This window comes from Cricetulus griseus, chromosome 5 (genome assembly GCF_003668045.3).
Source record: "Cricetulus griseus strain 17A/GY chromosome 5, alternate assembly CriGri-PICRH-1.0, whole genome shotgun sequence".
Classification (NCBI taxonomy): domain Eukaryota; kingdom Metazoa; phylum Chordata; class Mammalia; order Rodentia; family Cricetidae; genus Cricetulus; species Cricetulus griseus.
In genome coordinates, this window is record NC_048598.1 from 98,612,758 (window position 1) to 98,627,794 (window position 15,037).

The 15,037-nt window shown below is 39.7% G+C and overlaps 1 protein-coding gene across 1 annotated transcript in view; it reads right to left on the minus strand.

Moving 5' to 3' along the window:
- Positions 1 to 312: 312 nt before the first annotated feature.
- LOC118238936 (A-kinase anchor protein 9-like) overlaps positions 313 to 15,037 on the minus strand; it is a 42,979-nt gene continuing 28,254 nt past the window's right edge. The window contains exons 3-5 of the mRNA XM_035445855.1: positions 2,873 to 3,042; positions 2,028 to 2,186; positions 313 to 567 (exon numbers count right to left, since the gene is read on the minus strand). Coding sequence (XP_035301746.1) covers positions 313 to 567; positions 2,028 to 2,186; positions 2,873 to 3,042 — 584 coding nt within the window. The remainder of the gene's footprint in view (positions 568 to 2,027; positions 2,187 to 2,872; positions 3,043 to 15,037) is intronic.

A 15,037-nucleotide genomic window follows, 5' to 3' on the forward strand; every position in this document is an offset into this window, starting at 1 on the left:
TTAGATCTCCAGAATTTTACCTTGTGGCAAAAGCATTTTCACAATTTCAGTATCCTAGCCCCAATATATAGGAATACTTCAGATGGGACAAGATAGATATTTGAGTGTAAATTTAGGTTCTACTGAGACTTCAGGTAACACATGCATACCACTCTAAGGAACACAATGTAGTTCTTTTAACATTGGTGTGACATATACAGTTAGTATGTGATTCTCAATTGCTTTTGACATAAATTAGTTTCTATATTCAAAGAGTTTGGCTTAATTATAAAAGTTTCTATTTCACATGCATAAGACACATGAATAAGAAAATTACAAAGCTGTGACAAGCCAGCTGACATCTAACTTTACCATTTCATATACTTTAAGTCTCTCTTGTAAAAAGGTGACTTCATTTTTAAATTCCTCTTCTTTTTTCTGAGAATCCTTTAACAGACGGTATTGCTGTTCCAGGAGCTGCTGTTGATCATGGACCTGCTGCTTCAGGAGAACCAGCTCTGCAGCAGCACTGCTGTGGGGGCTGCGCTGCAGTGTCTCCCTGGCCTGAAAGTTGAAAACAGAGAGAACCTTCAACATACTGAACGCTGAAGTGACTGTTTCTGAACATACTTCTGCAGTCTTATTCTCCTGACTCTGGCTCTCTGTGCCATCTCTTCACTTCAGGGGTTTGAGATCTGCTGGTGTAATGACTGAAAGAACTGAGCCATGAAATTATCTTTCAAATGATAGTTCAGAGAAAGCAGGTCTAGTGAGGGAAATAGGACTGAGGGCACAGGGCAAGAGAAGTGGGACAGGACCACACTCTGCATCCTGGTGACTTTGCAGACTCTAGTTCCAATCTCTTTCAATCTCTTTTGTGATACTTGATGTCAAACTCTGATCAATGCAATGCATTCAGATACTGTGTTAGTCAGGGTTCTTACTGCTGAATTATAAAACACCATGGCCAAACAAATTGGGAGGAGAGGTTTGCTTCCACTTCTTAGTTCATCATCAAAGGAAGTCAAGCCAGGAACTCAAACAGGGCAGGCACCTGGAGGCAGGAGCTGACATACAGGCCATGGAGAATTGCTGCTTGGTGGCTTGCTCCTCATGGTTTGCTCTGCCTGCTTTCTTAGAGAAGACAGGACTACCTCCCCAGGATGGCATCACTCATCCTGGGCATAGCCCTCCCTCTCCCATCAATCACTAATTAAAATGTCTCACAGGTTAATCTTATGGAGGCCATTTCTCAGTTGTGGTTCCCTTCTCTCAGATAATTCTAGCTTGACATAAAACTAGCGAGTGTGGTTTACCAAGTAAACAAATTAAATGAAAAGTATAGACCCAGTTTCCATTTAGAACCTAACTAAAACCATGTCAGGATTGAAGAGGTCCAATGCAACTATAGAGTGATGTCTCCAAAAATCCATTCAGTCCACCTTGGTAAGATTTTGTAGACTTTCAAAACTGAAAGAGGAAGTTTAATATAAGTAATAGCAGGAAACCACCCATGAACTATGAATTACAATTCTTGGTTATGCTCTTCAATGGTAGCAGCAAATGCCTTTAATCCCAGGAATCCATAGGCAGAGGCAGGGGATCTCTGTGAGGATGCCAGCCTGGTCTCCATAGTGAGTTTCCAGAAAAGGCTCAGAAGATACACAGAGAAACTGTTTCAAACAAACAAACAATTTTTGTTTAACAGCATCAACATGGATTTGCTAGTGTTTTCAGTATGCTAAAGAAGTACACTAAAGTATTTCTATTATTACACAAAAAGCAGCAAATGACTTCATGATAAGTTTTGATTTTTCCTGGAATGTAAAAAAGTACAAAATTCATTGCTTAAAAACAAATAAACTGCAGGCTGGTGGTGGTACCTGCCTTTAATCCCAGCACTGGGGAGACAGAGGCAGGCAGGTCTCTGTGAGTTCCAGACCACCCTGGTCTACAAGAGCTAGTTCAAGTACAGCCTCCAAAACCACAAAGAAACCCTATCTGAAAAAACCAAAAAACCCAAATGTTTTAGTACTCATAATACTTACATGCTGCTCTTGAATTTGTACTTTTTCACTTCTTTCTGTCAATTGGAAAAATTCTTCCAAGATTTGATCTGTCTTTTTTCTTGATTGCTGCATATTAGCAGCTAGGCGAGTAATGATGCTGTCTCGTTTCTTAATGGCAGCTTCAAATTCATATGATACCTAAGAGAATCCAGTGAAAATGTAAATATTAGCTTTTTTTTTTACACAATTCATTAATCTTCAATAAAAGCTACCAGCCTGTCCAAATCAGTTCTATTTCAAATCTGACTTGGAAAACCTGTTTCAGCATTAAGGAAGGAAGAGAATATAGTTGGGTTGACTTTTCCATGTGTTCTTATAGAAGAAGCATCTTTATACTTTGGAGAGCCACTATTTATTCTAGGCAACACCAGCAGACACATTTAACCCCAGCTTCTTTCTGAGGAGTATGGAATGGAAGTATGCTATCGTGTCTATCAGTGTTCCTCTTCATCTTGACTTCCCTGTATAGAAGGTGTCACTGTAACCAAAGAGATGACTTATAAGGACTTGCTGACATTCTTTTGGGGTTTTAGTCATAATTTTTGTGGTTTACACCAATTTTTTCTCAGACTGATGACAAAAAATACATCTGTCGTACTGGAGTCATTTCACTCTAGCTATTTAAACAGTTAAATTTCAAAAGTCTGAATATTGCAGCTGTGTTTCTGCAATCCTCATTTTAAATGGGCTTGTTGAGGCTATCTATGTACAAGAACCAAAATTATGAAATATCCTAGGTTGCCATTACAAAGCTCCATGTTTAAAAAGCATACACACTTCCATTCACATCTATAACAAACCAAAGCCACAGGAGGTGAGGGCACCCTCTGCAGCACTTCAGTCCCATAGATAGCTCTCATTCCTTCCAGCTGCTGAGTTAGTTCTTCAATCTCATGCTGTTTTCCAGCCAAATCATTTTCTGTCATCTCCACATGCGTCGGACTGCAATGAGCTGCTTCTTCAGAATGAGAACTAGCAAGGCTAATTCTTTTTCCTAAAGCAATCCATGGTTTTTCATGATCAGTACTAGCAACATTCCTCAGGGACAGGGATGAAACTTATAATTCCACAGCAAAGTCTATTTTAAAATATTCCTACCTCCTGCATGTTCATTGGTACAGAAACCTGCTTTGTTAGTAATGAGATAGAACCTTAACAGCATAAACAGGATTTCTGCACTACAAAGAGGAGATAACTGGTTTTGTTAAGTATTAAAAAATAAATAGAAGTAATACAGGAAAGCTTTGTTAGTAAGCTGGCCACATTTATACAGTATAAAATATTAGTATCATATGTAGTTTTGAAAGACCCCCGCCCTTAGCTTTCTCTTTTAAGTTTTCCCGCATGCAGCTGGCGAATACATCCTCCCCTGCACCCCCTGACCCTTGATCCCCACAGCTGCCGGCACTTCCCCGCCGCCGCGCAAGGCCGGCCCCGGCCCCCGCCGGACCGCTCCGTCCCAAGGTCTCCGCCCCCAAGGTCAGCCACCTGGGCGCGGAGGGAGGAATCAAGTCTGTTGTACCAGACACCAGACCTTGAGAATATGCTGATCTGGAATGGCTCTGTGCCTCATTTGAACCATCAAATAGAATCCCTGCTCCTAGCTTGCGCCTTTTTCCCTATATAAGGACGCCTTTCCCTTGGGGCGGGCGCGCTTGGCCTCAGAAAAGCTAAGTCGCCCCGGGTACCCGCGTCTCCAATAAAGCCTCTTGTTTTTTTACATCCAGTTCGTGGCCTCGCTGGTTCCTGGGTGTGTGGGTCTCCCTCTACGAAAGTATCTCTTCGGGGTCTTTCAGTTTAAATACTATAACTATATATCCTTACAAATTTGTAGGCTTCTGTGCGTTTGTCACAAAACAGCAGACATTTATCTTTAAAAAAATAAAATAAAATAAAACCAGTTTCTTGATTCATTTATTGTGATCTTAAACTGAAAGTATTTTACCGGACAACAGTATTTCACTGAGCCTGGGGACCACAGACTCAGCTACACACACTGGCCCGCTAGCCCTAGGCATCCTCTGTCTCTGGCACCCAATGCAGGAACTACACACACACACACACACACACACACACACACACACACACACACACACACACACACACACTTTCATACTTTGTATGTGGGTGCTAGGGATCCAAGCTCATGCTTGTGTGGCAAGCACTTTACTCATCAAAAAGACATACAATAAGTTCGAAGGTTAATCATTCCTCAAACACCACAGTGCTTACAATATACTGGCTTCTCTTCCAATCACCACTAATTTCCCTCATACTGCTTCTCCATATAAAGGGTAATTGGACTGCTTTGGCTTTCAGTGTATGTATGTGAGGCCAGAGTTCAATGTCAGGTGTCTCTCTCAATCACTCTCCATCTTAGTATTTGAGATACCGAGATGAAGCATGAACCTGGAACTCACTGGTTTAGCTAGACTGGCTGAGCCAAAGCCCCAGGGACCCTCCTGTCTTGACATCCCCTGAGCCGTGATTTCAGAAAATAACAATCACACCTGGATTTCACATGGGTGCTGGGGAACCAAATGCAGAACCTCATGTTTAAACAGCAAGTACTTTAGAACTTCACCACCTCCCCAGCTCCTGAAAAGGCTTTTGCATCACCTCTTTGGCTTTCCTCTCCTCTCCATCTGTCTCCTATTCTCTAAGATAAAGAAAGATCACTTTGATAGCCCAGTGTACAGGCACAGTGAAGGAGCCCCCAGCAGAAGGATCTTCAGTACACTGTTCATCATGGTGTTTCACTATCACAACTGCTTTCTTGCTGCCAGACGGGCAAGTGAAAAGCTGAAACCCAATTGTCTAATCATAGAAATGTTTGCCCCAACCTAAAGAGCTTCCATAATGCTTCATCCACACACTTGGCCATGGCTCCTAAACTGTTTAGAAACAGCAATGCCCATCTCCATGAAATTCAGAGGACTGAAGGCTGGGAATGAGTCAGTGCTTTATCACAGTTCAGCCTGGAAAAACCTGCCAGGATCTGATTGATAGTAACCCTGACTAAGGCATCAGAAGCATTAGAGATCCATGAGTGAAGGAAAGATCCCTGTTGGGATCAGTCAGTAATGCCTATCAAACATGTAAAATGGACAATCACTCATGCTAAGTAGAATTCACTTTCTCAGGCTTAATGAAAGGCCTGCAAGAACTAGAAAGGAATATCTTTGCTTTATTAACAAGCAGCAACCTGCTTTATCCTTTCTGATTGAGTCTGGTATAAAGTGCACTTCAACAGATATGAGAAAACCTACTCCTGTGTTGTTTTTGAAACTTCCTCTTACGTGGTATGTGGACTCTGATGCATTCACTCTCAGTCTAGTGTGTCTTTGCCAGTGAGATGTATTTTTCACAGACAGCAAACAATTGTCTCTTCTATATTTTTTTCAGGCAGCCAATTTTGTTTTTTAATTGCAAAGTAGAGACTATTTATAATTAGTCCTCTTATTGACAACACTTTGCTGTTTCCTCTAACTCTGTTGTCTTCTGCTTTCAAGTTTTCTTGGTTTGGTTTGGTCTTTTGCATCCCCACCCCTGCACCCACAATTCCATATTAGGGGTTTGTTGATTTGCAGAGTAAGACAAAAATGGTTTTTTCCTATTTTCTTCCATTCATCAACTTTCTATGATTACTTACTCTTCCCTGTGCTTTTGTGACTGAGACTGTCTCTCTTGTCCTCTGTGTGACAATTGTCAGATTATTGCTAACTCGCTTAACACAAATGGCTTTAGTTGGTACTCATCTTTAAAAGTCTGAAATTCTCCCATCCTTTTTTGGCATAGTATTCTTAAATGGTAGTTTTTAGAGGTGGTGATTTTATATCCATACTGACCACAGAGGAACTTTTACATAGTATGAATGTGATATCAATTTATTTATGCATTGTTGGTTATTTTCCTGGTCAGTCTACTAGTAAGTATATCATTAGCTCTAATGAACATTAAATTTATTACCTATCAAATGTTCAACCCATACCACTAATATAAAATTGTGCTATGCTAATATAAGCATAAATGTTTCTCTCTTTGTTTGAAACTTGCAACACAAGTTATTTTTTATATTGCAACACATTAAATTTTATGAAATATACTAATGGCTGACATATTTAGAGTAAGAGAAAGGTTTTCATGTTCTCTAACTCTGAACCAAAGAAATGGTGATCATATTTTAGAAACTGAAACAAATGACACAAAGCTATCACCATTATCTAAAGAGGGTACCTCATAAATATGTCACCTCCACTTAACAGTTTCTCACCTAAAGTCACCATCACAGCATTAGTGCCAATAAAAAAGTCCATATAGTTAATGCAAATCCACACATTTGTGAAAAAGCTTTACTCAAAACAAATTATCAGAAAAAATTGCTGTGCTATGTGAGACCAGTTCTCAGTGGTCTTCCATCTAGAAACCCAGTACTAAAGCCTCTCGCAGATGCTAACTAGTTCACCATGGACTTCTTCCAAGCAACCCAGTATTAAAGCTGTTCCCAGAAACTAGCCAGAATCTCTATGTATAGAGATTGAAGATAATTGGAATGATTAATGTGTCATTTAGCATTGTGAAAAACAGCAGCAGTAAAACATATCTATGGTTTTATGCTGTTTTTATGCTGTTGCTGTTTTGTTGTATTTATAGAAATGCAACAGAAGTCTGTAAAATGTACAAGAAACAAAGTAACAACAATCAATAATTTTAGTGTTATAAAAATAACCTTTTTTCCCACATCATTTGAAATTATAACATGTTAATCTTATCTCTCGTGAACTACAGTGGTTTGCTGTAATACAAATTTCACTTTCAGGGTCAAAGTAAAACAATTTACAGTTATGTCTTTCCCCCATATTTTACTTCCACAAAGCAACTACTGTTCATAGCATAATGAAAACGACTATATACAATGCTTCTAAAACCAGGGAATACACGACAAAAACCTAATACAAATTATTCCGATATCTAAAATTTCACCTATGAATTAGTCTAAGCAGTAAATTTTTCTCCCTATAAAAAAATCAAGAGGACATGTTCTTTTACACAGTACCTACCCTTTGTAAGTCAAAAACACCAAAGAAATATTTCTCTAAACTTTATAACTCCTAAATAAAAGAATTCTAAATGCTACTATCTGAAGTATCATTTCCTCAAATATATTTCAGATCTTGATGCTATAAGTAATTACTTTAAGAGATCCGACACCTTTTGTTGTTACACTGCTTTTACAACTTGAGAAGCACTGATTAAATACATTTGCTGGAAGCTAGAGAAATGGCTCAGCAGTTAAGAGCACCAGCTGCTCTTGCCATGAAGGGTTCACCATCCACATGATGACCCACATGGAGCTCTAACCCCAGTTCCAAGGGAGCTGATGCTCTCTTCTGGCCTCCCTGGGCACTGCATTTGTAGGAAGCAAGCATAAACCCCTATAGCCAAAATATCCATACATATAAAATAATAAAGTAAAAATTAAGCATTTTTGCTTTATCCCAGATTTTAAGCTTGAGGTCAGTGGCATTCAAAACTCCTCTCAAGTATGCAGTAGGAATAGAATAAAGAATTAAATCCTTATTTTTCTAATTTCTGTTTTCACTGTCCAACACACACACACACACACACACACACACACACACACACACACACACCTCTCACATGAAACAGAGTTATAAATACTATCACTGTAATTCCTCATCTATTCCTAAAGAACATTATTTAACATTCAAGATCAAGTTCTGCAATGGCCTTCCCAAGACATAGTGACTGCTGGCAGGAAAAGAAATGATCTTCTCTCCAGTCTAAAGTCCTATATCTGTGGTTCCGATCAAATGAGGCTCTGCTCCCATATTTGTTTATTTAGTTATTTATTATGTTAATTAGTTATGCATGTATGTAGGCATATGTGCACACACATGAAGGCCAGAGGACTACTTCCCTTATCCTCTGTATGGCTGCTGATCTGCCTTGAGACAAGGTCTCTCACTGACCTGAACTCACTAAGTAGATGAGACTATGTGACCACTGAGCCTCAGGAACCCTTCTATCTGTCTCCCTAGCACTGGGATTATGAGTGCAAGCCACCATTTTCAGAATTTTAATGGGAATTTAAGGAACTGAACCCAGGTCCCTGGCCCATGAGGTTCTTTTCTAAATCTCAAGATTACTGGGACACAATCCCTCCACATGACAAATAAGTTCACAGTCTATATTAAAACATGGCACTATAAATAAACAGACTATCTGGTTGATGATGCATTGCTTTAATCCCAGCACTAGAGAGGTAGAGGTAAATGGATCTCTGTGAGTTCAAGGCCAGCATGGTATACAGAGCAAGGTCCAGCAAAGCCAGGGCCACACAGAAAACCCTGTCTCAAAAAACCAGCCTCCATCTACAAGCTGCAAGAGCACTCAGGAATTATAAAGCCATTATATCATGAGACAACACAGGATAATTAAGAATTCTTCTGTTAGATTAAGCCAATATTAAAGATGTATGTGGTGTTGTAGTCTTATGAAGAAAAGTGGCTGTTTCTTGCTATAGATTCTCCCTGTAGCTTATTCCTTTCTGTAACAAACTTGGATTTACTTATCACAGTTTACACTATCTAGTCATTTACTGGGAAAATTTCTTCAAGAGCAGTTCAAGTTTACCCATTATATTCCTTAGCTATGTCTGAGCCCAGTTTCCCACAACCAGGTCCTTGTTTCCTTCTCCATTTTAATTGCAGACATCTGCCTTCCTGCGATTATCCTTATTGACAGTTACTTAGTCAGCATTTAGGGCCCAGGCAAAAGCAATCCATCTAAGACATTCCCAGATATCCAAGGACATAGAATTACTTCATACTCAAAGATGTTGATTCATAGATGCCTCGATGGATAGAAAAAATAAGCACGGCCTGGTTTTACCTCAGTGGCAGAGAAGTAATAACCTAAAGGAACCCTGCACTAAAGATTCTCAGACATCTTGTTTTATTAACTCAAGATTTTAGCTCAGAGATTTACTGCTCCTTTCTATTTCCCCTGAGAAGATAAAGACAAAGGTAACCAGCCCCTTTGCTCATCCTCAGGGAAAAGTCAACTTTCCTCAAATGCCTGTGCCACCACTGAGGCCAAAGCACTAGAAGCTACCAGGTTTTATTTCTTGTGTGAAGTAAAATTAGACACTCTCCTTGACTTATAGCCCTAAGTAACTGATTCTAAAAGGTTCTCCTAAAGTTTTAGTTTATTGTATTGCAAAAAGAAATATGGTTGCAAACATGTATATATATAAAATCTGGGGAGAGAAAGAGGAGGAAGAGGAAGGAGGTGGCTGAGGAGGAGGGAGGAGACATGGATAGAAAAATCATGTTGTAAGTAGATGTTTTTCCCTGAGATTTTAGTTCCTCCAGTTAACTGTGGCTCATTTTTTGAAGCCTGAGCGAACATTTTAGAAGCTGATCTTATAAATCTTTCAATAACCCCTCAAAAAGAGGAAAAGAGAATTTTTAACCAGTCATGGTAGTGTACACCTCTGATCCTGTACTTGGGAGGCAGAGGCAGGTGGATCTCTGTGAGGATGTATAGGACTACGTAGAGAGATTCTTGTCTCAAAAAAAGAAAAACAAAACATTAAAAACAGTTATTGTATTTAAAATGATAAATACAGCAAAGAATCCAAATATCAGTATACTATAATGTTTTAAAAAACTCCATCTTGAAACAAAATCCCATGCAAGATTTGCCATAGTACTAATAATGTTTTGAAAATTGCAAGGCACACAAGAATGGGAGAATATGGCCTGTTCACAAGAAAAATAATGGTCAATAGAGAGAAACTGCTCTTGATTTTGGATGTAACAGTCAAAACCTTAAAATTGGCTATGTTAAATGCTATGTGTCAAATAAATAAAGGAATTTATGCGGAAGTAATTTAACAGCAACAAAAATGCTGAGTAAAACATCACTGGGGGAATGCCACCACAATACAGGGAAAAACCAGCAAACTGAGGTTACATCAGTCACATCTATCCAGACAACTATGTAGCTCTGACTATCCTGGAATTCACTTTATATGCCATGTTTGACTGGAAACCACTGAGAACTTCCTGGCTCTGCCTCTCTAGTGCTGGGATTAGAGTACTATGCCATTATGTCCAGTCAGCAAGTGACTTTAAACACTGAACCAACTCAGGAGTCCCTCAGCATTTGCTTTTCCATGTTAAAAATTTTGTACATCATGAATACTATCAAGATATAAAAAAACAAGAAAACATTTACAGATTATATATCTAAGAATACAGTGGATTTTTGTTATTCAGACTCTTTCCTTCATGAACTCACCTCCTTAATAAAATTTATTTGTTTGCCCCCAAATCAATTTTCATGCCATCCACTGGGACATTTGAGGACATGAGCAGAAGCCATGAATTTTTACAGTGACCCAAGACAGAATATACTAGAAGACACAGAACAGGGCACCATTTCCGTTCTTTTTCTCACAAGTAAAGTCAGTATCCTTGTAGAGTACATGGTGGCACATTTTGGCACTTTTTAATTAGTAATTTAATTGTTTAAAAATGACCTTTAGTAGAAAGTGAAGTGCTGCCTCGTGTTTCTAAGAACAGCAAGGCTGTGATGTGCCTTAAGAGGACAGGCGAGTTAGTGAAGTTTGGCTCAGGCATGGTCTCTAGTGTGCCTGGCCATGTGTATGTTTCTGTTTCAAGTCCTCTTACTCAATACATACATGATAGGGAAACCATAGTTCTAATGATTTAACAATATATCCTAAATAAGGAGACTTGAAACATAAATACACATAAAAATATTGTGTAACAACTGCCATTTTAAGTATATATTTTAATTTATTTATTAGTCTGTATGTACATGACCGGCTTTGGAGGGGGGACGGGACATGCACACCATGTCAAATGTGAGGTTAATACGAAAATTTGGGGGAATAGATTTTCTTTCCACTTTCCAGGGTTCTGGGAATTGAACTCAGGTCACCATGCCTGTTAGGAAAGTGCCTTTACTAATCAGCCTTCTTGCCAGCCTAGTACCAACCATTTAACAAAATGGGATCAGTAACTCACAGAACTTAGCCCAGACGTCCTTAGGAAAAATGGTTCAGTCTTCACTAATTCATCACTGGAATAACCTTACAGAATACAGCTGAGGCATGTAAGTAAAGCTGTCTGTATGTGAAGTGCACACACCTGTTCCACAGGACATACAGTTATATGTTCAGTGTGTCTCCCTCTTCCCTTTCTCCTCCTTCCCCCTCTACACAGCCTCACTCCACAGCCCAGCCACACCTCTACCTGCACAGTCAGTCCTCCCCTAGGACATTTACCTTTAACTGTCAACTAGACACAACCTAGAATCACCTGGGGACAGGCTCCATGAGGTCTCAATCTACATGAGGGTGGCCTCTTGTCTTACCTGATGTGGAAAGATGGAGCCCACTCTAGGTAGCACTATTCCCTGGGCTTGGGTCCTAGCCATTTTAAGAGTGGAGACGGTGAACTGAATCTTAGGGATGCACACATTTATTCTCTCTGAGTTGTGGGATGCAATAGGATTAGCTACCTTGAGCTTGACTCACCTGCAATGCTGGACTAGAAACTGAACTCCTAAGTCAAATAAACTCTTCCCCTAAGTTGCTTTTATTGGGGGAATTTATTACAATAACAGAAATGAAACTATGATATTCCACTTCAGTCTCCCATGTGCTGAACTTTCTTAATGTGAAAACAGTCTGAGCAAGCCATGGGAAGAAAACCAGTGAGCACCAGCCCTCCAGGGCCTCTGCATCAGCTCCTGTCCTCTTTGAGTTCCTGTCCTAACCTCCTCCAGTGATGAACAGCAATGCAGAAGCTCAAGTCAAATAAACCCTTTCCTCCTCACCTTGCTTCTGGGGCATGGTATTTTGTCGCCGGCAATAGAAACCCCACTGGTAAAAATCCCTAACTATTCTACCCTTATTTCTACATAAATATGCTATAGCACAAAATTACAATAATATCCATCCCCCTACTACTCTTCTGAGCAACATATCCCTCTATTTCTCGTCCTGGTTAGTGAGCCAATCATCCACCAACAATTTCAATCCATTCTAACTCCACCATTTCAGAAACTTGCACCATTAAACAAGGGGGAGGACCTTGGAAAATTTGGATTCATTGGGCACTTTCTGTGGGAGTTGGCCTGAGTACAATTTCCAAACCCTCAAAATTACCCCCTCCTGACCCTTTCACATTGGAATCCATTTGAAATCAAATCTTCTGTTTCCAGATGATACAACACTCTGCCTTTTATCTTTGCAAATGTTCTTCTTTCTGCACAGAGGATGCTTCCCTTTTTTTCTTAACCTCTGGCTGATTCCCACTCATCCTCCCAATATTACCCTTCCAAAGCTACCCAAGGAGCACACACAAGGCTGACTTTGGCATCCTCCATACTCTTGAGAAGCAGGTGCACTGTTGCTGGCATGGGTCTGATAGGAGTACATTGGTTTCTTTATATCTGTCTTCCTCATCTTTGCATTGTGAGTGCTCAATAAATAGCTGTTGAATGAAGCCAACAGAGCTCTCTCACAGGTTATTAAATATTTTAGGTCTAGTTACTAACATACTGCTGAAATTTGCAAGAAGGGACAAAGGTCATATTTAACCTGCATAGTGTGCTGATGGCCACTCTCATTACACTAATGTCCACTCAGAACTATGCTGAAAATCTGGAAGCACTCACCTCAATCAATACCTGATTTGGATTCTCTGTTTGGCCACTGGCCAGAACTCTCATTTCAATGGAATCTAGAGTCACATCAGACTCTATACCTTCACAACCATTCTTGAACATCTCACGTGTTCCTTCATTAATATTTGAGCTGTGTTCATCTTGTTTACAACTTGAAATTTTTTTAGTCTTCTTAGCAGTCTGCCCATTAGGTTGGACTTTTCTTTGTCGATACTGAGCAAGCTATGGGGGTGGGGAGAGAAAGCAACATTATCATCTAAGGGTTTCTTTCCCTTTGTTTTATTAGAAAGAAAATTATTTTACATGTCAATACCAGGTCCGTCTCCCTCCCTCCTACCATGCCCCCCTCAAATAATGCCCTACTCATACCATACCCTTTTTGCTCCCCAGGGAGGGAGAGGCCTTCCATAGAGGGTCTTCAACATCTGTCATATTCTTTGGGATAGGGCCTAGGCCAACCCCCCTGTGTTTCGGCTCAGGGAGTATCCCTCCATGTGGAATGGGCTCCCAGAATCGATTCCTATGGTAGCGGTAAGTACTGATCCACTACAAGAGGCCTCCTAACTGACATCCACATTCAGGGGGTCTGGATCAGTCCCATGCTGGTTTCCCAGCTATCATTCTGGTGACCATGAGTTTTCCCTTGTTCAGGTCAGCTGTTTTCTGTGGTTTTCATCAGCCTGGTATGGACCCCTTTGCTCATCAGTCCTCCTTTTCTAAGTTTGTTTTAGCATTATTAAAGCTCTGGGTCATTTATTATACTAAAATATCAGTAAAAAGGAGTGACAAAACAAAGGACACTCTTCATGTCCTAAATAGAGAAATTACTATTGCACTGCAAAGAGACTTGATGTTTCTGAATCAGGACTAAGAAATGAAAATGTCTGAAAGAAGACAATCAGATCAGAGTCAGGAGTTGGAGAGTGTGGCAGGCACTCAGAGTATTATCTCTGGCTTTCAAATGTCTCAGAGCATGACACAAACAAGGAGGTCATGTGCATCATCCTTCAATGGTTTTCTGGGATCTTAACTTTACACTAAAGACAATTAGCTTGCACCAAAAGATTTAGCTCTAAGTGGGGCTTGTGGCCTTACGTATAATAGAAGTAATGAAAATAATCTAAATTATAGACTGATGCTTTCTTTCCCTCAATCATTTGCATATCACCACCAGAATCCCACAGCCCAGTGCCACCTATTCATACAATAACTCACCATCCACATCAGTGTACCTTTTTTATTTGTTTATAAAAGTTTTGTTTAATCCTGGGCACCTCTTCCACCTGTGGTTTCTTTTTAAAAAGTTAGCCAACAAAAATTAAAACAAGGACACTGCTATCACTAAAATGTTAAACACTATCGAGTTACAAAAGAAATGGATGAGTATTAAAACATTTGGGGATAAAAGAGCAGCAAACACTTTCAGCTACCATGGCAGAAAGAAAAATGAAAAGGTCAGAGTGTTTTTTAAAATCATACAACGTGTCTACCATTGGACCAGGACACATAAAATACCATCATCTAGTCAGAATTATTATCCCATATATATATATATATATATATATATATATATATATATATCAATGATGGGTAAACTTTAGGGAACCCTTATTAAAAATATTGATGCAAACCATTAATGACAATAGTTATGACAGAATAGTGGCTATAAAACAGTATCATCTTATAATTATTATGAAAAGAATATCATCACACCTCTTCTTAATCAGACACAGCAGGCTTCACTCATGCTTCAACCATGTAGAATTATATCTAGTTTGGATTTTAGTAACACTATACTTATAGCCATAATTAACTCTTGAAAAAAAAGGTATAGGAACTTCGTTGTGTTTCCTAACTTAAACAATGGGTGATTTCCTTTATATTAAATTTCTCTGAATATTCTCATGAGTTGTGTGTGTGTGTGTGTGTGTGTGTGTGTGTGTGTGTGTGTGTGTGTGTGCAAGTGTGCATGTGTGTGCAGGTGTGCTTGCCTGAGTGTGTGCATGGGAGCCCAGAGGTTGACTGCAGGAACCATCCTGTATTGCTCCCCACTGAAGAAGTTACTCATAGTCTTGTCTAGGGAGGCTGGCCTGCAGGTTCCAGGCATCTTCCTGTCTCCATCTATGTCTCCCTTCAATGAGATTAATGACTCACATCACCAGGCCTGGCTTCTTATATGGATGTTGGGAACCTGAACTTTGCTCTCACAAATAAGCACTTTGCATACTGAGCCATCTCAACAG